The sequence below is a fragment of the Pseudophryne corroboree genome, chromosome 3, assembly GCF_028390025.1.
Source record: "Pseudophryne corroboree isolate aPseCor3 chromosome 3, aPseCor3.hap2, whole genome shotgun sequence".
Classification (NCBI taxonomy): Eukaryota; Metazoa; Chordata; class Amphibia; order Anura; family Myobatrachidae; genus Pseudophryne; species Pseudophryne corroboree.
This window is the reverse complement of record NC_086446.1, coordinates 489762921-489770134: the sequence shown is the minus strand read 5'-3', so window position 1 is coordinate 489770134 and position 7214 is coordinate 489762921. Positions and strand designations below refer to the sequence as shown.

The following is a 7214-nucleotide window of genomic DNA, read 5'->3' as shown; positions in this document are numbered from 1 at the left end:
TTTCCTACACATAATAAGCAATTACATCCAGACAGCAAAAATTTGAAGAAAAAAAATACATTTCAATTAAAGTGCAGGGTTGTTGTTTTTTTGGCAGAACCTACACATAGGGGGGAATTCAATTGTTTTCTCGTGCCTGATCTCCTGTCTAAAGTGACAGGATATTCAATTGATCCCCCTTATTGCGCTGATCGCACCCATATCAGTTGGGTTTAGCTGCGTAAAGTGACAAAACCCAACTAAACAAAAGGGCACGACGTGAAAAGTCCTGTTTGGGTGCCCAAACATGTGACTTTTCACGCATTTCAGCTCGCCACCCCCCGGGGGTAGCGAGCTGAAATGAAGTTCTCGTGCCTGTCAGCAGAAACATTAGAAATAGCTGCCAGTGGACGTGCGCGGGTGTGAGGATCAGCAATCACAATTGAATTCCACCCCTTAGAATCCTGCTATTTACTATTTTGAAAAGGTGGATTATTGATGAAACAAGTACCACAAAGACTTATTTCTTTGTGGTACTTATAAGTGTGAGCACCGCACAAACACCCCCCCCCCCCCCACCCCACCCCCAGTAATATTGATGTTGGAATGTGACGAGCGCTAACGTCAGTAAACGGCCTCAGCACAAGGGTGAGAAAGGACTCAGCAGTGAAGGGGTTAAGAGTAGATACACTGCATAAGGAAGCAAATAGAAATAGAAATGCATTTGTGACACTTATGATTTATGGCCGACCGTGAGGACAGCTGGTCAAAATCACAGTATCCTGCTGTCATTATGATGGGCCTGTTTTTATGTGGATGTTTAGGGCTGCAGCCTAATACACCCCATTCTGGCCCCAGATGGCTACTCGAATAAACATGAAAAAATCTGTCCTGAGCTGAGAGATTCTATAAAGTACATTCACAATGAATATCTTGCAGATGCCTCTTGTAAATTTGTTTGGCTTTTCTCATTTATTTCCTCCTCAATCATGCCAATGCCTGGATACATGGTTGCTGCGCAGCAAATCTCTACTCCTATTTCTCAATCTCTGTAATTACAGGCCAGACCTTATCTGGTCACATCACTGCGTCAGCAAAGGGAGGATCGCACTATGCTGCTGCAGCTCGGTACATCTGCTACTGTTAATAACGGCACCACAACTATATAGTGTTGTTAACAGCTTGGAAGTCTGAATATAAATGACAAAATCTACACTCCCTCTATAGTTCTTTGAGGAACAGATACGGAGAACTGTCTTTTTGTAAAGGACAGACTTTCTTATTTTACTGTCTTCTTCCTGAGACTGGTGATGGCGACTACAGATCCGAGGGATGGGCTGATGTGCTCCATCTGCCTGGGCATTTCTACAGATCCTGTAAAACTGGGATGTGGACATAACTTCTGCCAAGTCTGTGTTGATCGTGTTCTGGATACACAGGAGGGATCTGGACTTTATGCTTGTCCTGAGTGCAGACCAGAGTTTCAGAAGCACCCTGCATGGTACAGAAATAAAATTCTATGTAACATACCAGAGTATATCCTGTGTACTAACCCAGAGCTGGAGGAGACTGGGATCTTCTGTACTTATTGTATTAACTCTTCTGTATATGCTGATAAATTCTGTCTGATGTGCGAAGCTTTTCTGTGTGAGAGTCACCTGAGAGTACACAGCAAGTCAGAGGAACACATCTTATCTGATCCCAGAACTACCTTGGAGAACAGGCAGTGCTCCATCCACAAAAAGGCTCTTAGATATTATTGTACTGATGATGATGCATATATCTGTGTTTACTGCACATCCACACAACATAGTGGGCACCAGGTGGAGTCACTGATTGATGCTTCGGTGAAGAAGAAGGAGAAGCTAAGACATATTCACAAGGAACTGGCCTCAAATAAATCAGAGGTTGACGAAAGAGTCCAAAGTCTGCAGAAACAAAATATAGTACTTCAAGAAAAAGCAGGTTGCCTTACTGAGAGAGTTAATTCCCTGTTTACAGACATTAGGAAACAAGTGGATGGTCTTGAGGAGAGAGTACGGAGTGAGATCTCCAGACAGGTAGACCAGGCTTCACTACCACTGCGTGATCTAATCCAGCAGCTGGAAATAAAGAAGGATGAGCTGTCTAGTAAGTTGCATCACATTGAGGAGCTGTGTGACTTAACTGATCCACTAACTGTCTTACGAGAAGAAGTATCAGAGAGAGACAATTGTTTTTACAGTGAATGCCAAGAGATAAATCATAAATGTTCAGCAGCTGTGTGTAACCTGGATGAGGAGCTAATATCACATACTTTACAAACAGGTTTATCTGAAATTGTGATTGCTGCTTATAAAGGAATCCTCCTAAAGGAGAGGTCAGAAATATTACTGGATGAGAACACCGCTGGGAATAATTTAGTTGTCTTAACTGATTTAAAATCAGTCTACTGGACAGAAATACACCAGCATCGCCCCAAAACACCACAACGATTCAAAGATCATCAAGTCTTAAGCAGCACTAGTTTTTCTACAGGCCGACACTTCTGGGTGGTAGAGACCAGTAAGTCAGGAAACTGGAGGCTAGGAATGTCATATCCCAGTATAGCCAGAAAAGGATTTCGGTCATACATTGGATGTAATAGGAAGTCCTGGGGTTTCTGCAAATGGAACAGTCAATACTCAGTGATGCATGGCTGTAAAGAAATCAAGTTGTCTAACAAGTTTTCCTGTAACCGATTTGGCGTATATCTGGACTATGAGGCTGGGCAGCTGTACTTTTATGAGCTGTGTGACCCAATCAGACACTTACACACCTTCACCACCACCTTCACTGAGCCCCTTCATGCTGTCTTTAGAGTCTGGCTGGATTCCTATGGTGGAGCTTGGATAATATTGAGGAGTAATGATTAGTGATCACTAGCAACTCTCTGTTTTAGATAACATTCTGGGGGGAATTTATCAAACTGCGGTTTTGTGGGAGGTTCTAAACCCACCACACATTGCATTTACTTTCTAGCTGGGCGATTCTCTGTGATACACAAATTCAAGCGACATACTTCTCCAAAATACCAAGATTTTAGTGGGTCTTAAGTTATAGGGTAAGGCATTGCTACTAAGCAATTAAGAGTTCATATAACAACAATATCTCAACAGACCAGTTTAAAAGACAAATAAATTAAAAGCGTGTGATGCATGGGACTTTATGTTCACTTTCTGGAGACTCACCCAGCTGCACACCCTAAGGTTTCTTACCTTGCAGATGGAGGCTGAAACCTGAACTGCGGGGGGGAAATATTTTTTTTTGTGAATGGCAAGATAGCTGAAACTACATTCAAATCATAAGAGGGGGCACAATAGAAATATCAATAAGAAGGCCAATCATAATTTAGTGACTATTAATGTCTACTGGACAACTTTTATGTTCTGAATAGCGCAACAGCTTAAACCCCATGCACGTTGAGCTATCTTACCTACCAGAAGCAGTTCTAAAGTATAACCTGCTTTTTTTTTTGGTGTACCTTTGCCTATGATGGGTGAAATGTTACAGTTTTTTTTAAAAACGTCAATAATTTAAAATGCAAAACAAATCTGGTTTTGCCTTTTAAATTATTGACATTTTAATAAATTGAGCAGACTCACTGGAATTGCACATTACCTGTATTACCTCTCTGTGGGGGCAGGTTAATACATAGGGGTCTATTCATGAAGCAGCGAAAACAGTTGAGAAACAGACCAGTGGAGAAGTTGCCCAATCAGCATCTCTCTTACATTTCATAAAATGTGTTTGAGAAAGACTACATTCAAAGCTGATTGGTTGTCATAGGCAACTTCTCCACTGGTGATTTTCGCCACTCTTTTCACTGCTTCATGAATAGACCCCATAATCCTTATACTACCTTGGGACGCAGCACTCGGCTTAAATTCTCCTCCCTGTATAAGCATGTCCCCAACCTCCCATTGGCTTTTAAGACTGGAGTCTGGGAGCGGACTTATACAGGAAGGAGATTTGTAGCTGAGTTCTGAATCCTGAGTACTGCAACTATGATCCACAGCGCTGCTTATACCCGGGGACAGGCAGCCATCACATGTTTTAAAAAGACATTTAAAGTACTTAAAGCTTATGTAAGGCAGCCGAAGACCAACAGTGGAAACCTGATGGCCAGAATCCGGATGGATCCCAGTATGTATTCTCACCGTACCCCTAACCCTAACTCTCTCCTCCCACAGCCTAACCATAACCCTCCCCCTAGTGCTTACCACAAACCTGCCGTACTTGCCCCCGGTATCTTTAGGGGATTCTATCGATATCCCACGGTCGATCCTCTGACTTTGTCCCGACTGCTGGGATTTTTACTGCATCCCCTTGAAACTATACAAATGATTTTTAGATTATACTCATGTATCATGCTCAATATCTGTAGTACCAATGAAGGTATTGCAGCTTCTGTGGTTAGCATAAGGTAAGTCCGGACCAGTATAATTGGGAAACGTATGATTTATAATGCAGTATCTTTACGGCAGTTTATATATGTATTAATATCACTTGTATAATATATATTGATTATATTCAACTGAATTTTTACTTTATTTAGGTGGTGCTTTGATTAATTGTATTACTGTGTAGTTATTGTAAGTATACTAATAATATACATGACATGTCTAAAAGTATGTGGACACTTGAACATCATAGCCATATGTGCTTGTTGAACATCTCATGCCAAAACCATGGAGATTAATACGAAATTTGTCTCTGCAATTCTGTTACACCGACCTCCACTATTCTGTGAGCTTCCCACTAGATTTTGGATCATGGCTATGGTGATTTGCATCCATTACATTGCTAGCAGTTGGGATCCCTGTGGTCAGGATACTGATGCTGGAATCCTGACCACTGACAATGCCGCCAGCCGGAATCCCAGCTAAGAGTGGCTATTCCCACTCGTGGATGTTCACGACACCCATAGAGTGGGGAATAGAACCTGTGGCGAGAGCAGCGAGCCACCGAGCCCGCAAGGGGCTTCGTTGCGCTCGCCCCCTGCCAGCATTCTAGCAGCCGGGATCCTTGCATCAGTATGCTGACCGCTGGGATCCCAGCCGCCGGCATCCCATACCCAACGCGGTAGGAAAACCCAAGAAAACCAGCAACATACCATTATTCCTCCATCACAGTAACACCATTTACAGTTGGACGGAAGCTTTAGCAGGAAAGGAATTGACAAATTGACCGTTGGAAAGGTGACATTCTATAACCGGTGCCATGGAGAATAGCACCACTCTCTAAATCTACTGCTAATGTGTGTCTATAGAGAACTGCTTGGCTGTATGCTTGAGTTTATGCATCCACGTACTTTTAGTCAGCACATGAAAATTGTATCTACAAAATATGTTATGATTACTATGCTTCAGTGCCGTAACTAGGCATTTTAGTGCTGTGTGCAAGAAATGGCATTAACCCCCCCCCCCCCACCACCACCACCTTATGTGAAACATGGGCATGTGCGCGCCAAAAAATAGGGTCGTGGCTTCATGGGAAAAGGGTGTGGACACAAAAATAATACCAATTCATACTACAGTGCACAGTAGTCTCCATTATTCAAATTACACCACACAGTAGCGCCACTACACCGGGTAGACCCCCTTTTACACATTACGGCAGTCAGCGTCCCCTTTTTACCACATTACGGCAGTCAGCGTCCCCTTTTTACACATTACGGCAGACAGCGTCCCCTTTTTTACACATTACGGCAGACAGCGTCCCCCTTTTCACACATTACGGCAGAGTCCCCCCCCCCAGTAAATCCTGCGTTTGCCCCTGCATTTACTAACCAGACAGGCAGCATAGGCTCTTCCAAGTTCCAAATTTGCGGAAGGGGGGCCGGGCTGCCGCTGGGCCAGAGAGAGCAGCATCCCTGTCACACAGATGCCGCTCATCCGCAGCAGCAGCTGGTTCAGTGGGACACAGGCGGGCGAGCGGCAGCGGCGACTTCAGAGGAAGTTGGGCGGGCGGGCGAGCGGGCGGGCGGCGGCTTCAGAGGAAGTCAGGTGAGCGCTCGGCCGGCACCTTCAGAGGAAGTTGGGGCAGGTGGGCGGCACTGCTATGCTTATATATTGAGCATACATACTGTATGGAAAAATATGTAGTCAATTTATTAATCGAATGTGTGGCTTTATGTTAGCTGAATATTAACCATAATACTAGTAAGTGGTGGATGGTGGATGGGGGAAACCACAAATCCTATAGAAGGTAAAAGGCATTATGGGGGAGATTCAAATGTTTTGAATAGTCAGTTGGGAGTCTGTTTTTTTTCATATCTAAAAGACAGGAAAAAACAGGACACCCAACCGATGTTTCAAACATTTGAATTCCACCCTATGGGGGAGATTCAAATGTTTGAAAAGTCGGTTGGGTGTCTGTTTTTTCCTGTCTATTAGATAGGAAAAACAGACTCCCAACTGGCTTTTCAAACATTTGAATCTCCCCCTATGAATGTTATATGCATATATATTGATTATATTCAAATTACTTTATCCTTACATAGTTATATTGAGATTATAGAATTACTCTCTGATAATTGCACGTATATAATTCATATAAAGTAACACCTGAAACTACTGTATACAGAAGTGGTTCCCAAACGTTTTTTGAATTAAGGCGCCCTAGAGTATCAGAATTATTTTCACGACACCCTTAGAGCAAAAGTTTTTTTTTATTGCAAAAGTTATAAAGAAAAAAGTTATAAAGAAATATTCAATTAAGTAAATTGTGTTTGTGTCACCCTTAGGTTCAATTGTGTGGTGAGGGACAAGATTTGCTTTGTTTATCCACATATTTTATGACTGACAGCCAACAGCACTGGTTTTGCCTATTACATAGACCATAAATAAATTTAGTTGGTCCTGGACCACCAACTCAGGGCACCCCTGCAAGTGTCACAGCACACAGTTTGAGAACCCCTGGTATACAGTGTTACCATAGCCATTGACATCTTTACTCGAATGACTATATTGTTTAAAAAAAATAAAATTTTGTTCATTTACTACATTTAATGCCATAGGCATAGGCAAACTAGGCAATTGCCTAGGGCATTTGATATGCCTAGGGGCATCAGCAGCTTCTGCTGATTAAAATGATATGCAGCAAGCCTATATTCTGTGTGTAGCATTTCATATGCAGATACAGCCACAGTCTCACACAGTATACTGTATAGGCATGCTGCATATCCTTTTAATCAGCAGAAGCTGATTGTGCAT

The 7214-nt window shown here is 42.7% G+C and overlaps 1 protein-coding gene across 1 annotated transcript; it reads left to right on the top strand.

Annotated features, from left to right (window-relative positions):
- The first annotated feature begins 1055 nt into the window (after positions 1-1055).
- On the top strand, positions 1056-6687 carry LOC135056136 (nuclear factor 7, ovary-like). The gene has a single exon (XM_063960939.1). It carries the CDS (start codon positions 1290-1292, stop codon positions 2871-2873), a length of 1584 nt encoding a protein of 527 aa, XP_063817009.1. The 5' UTR covers positions 1056-1289; the 3' UTR covers positions 2874-6687.
- The last annotated feature ends 527 nt before the right edge of the window (positions 6688-7214 follow it).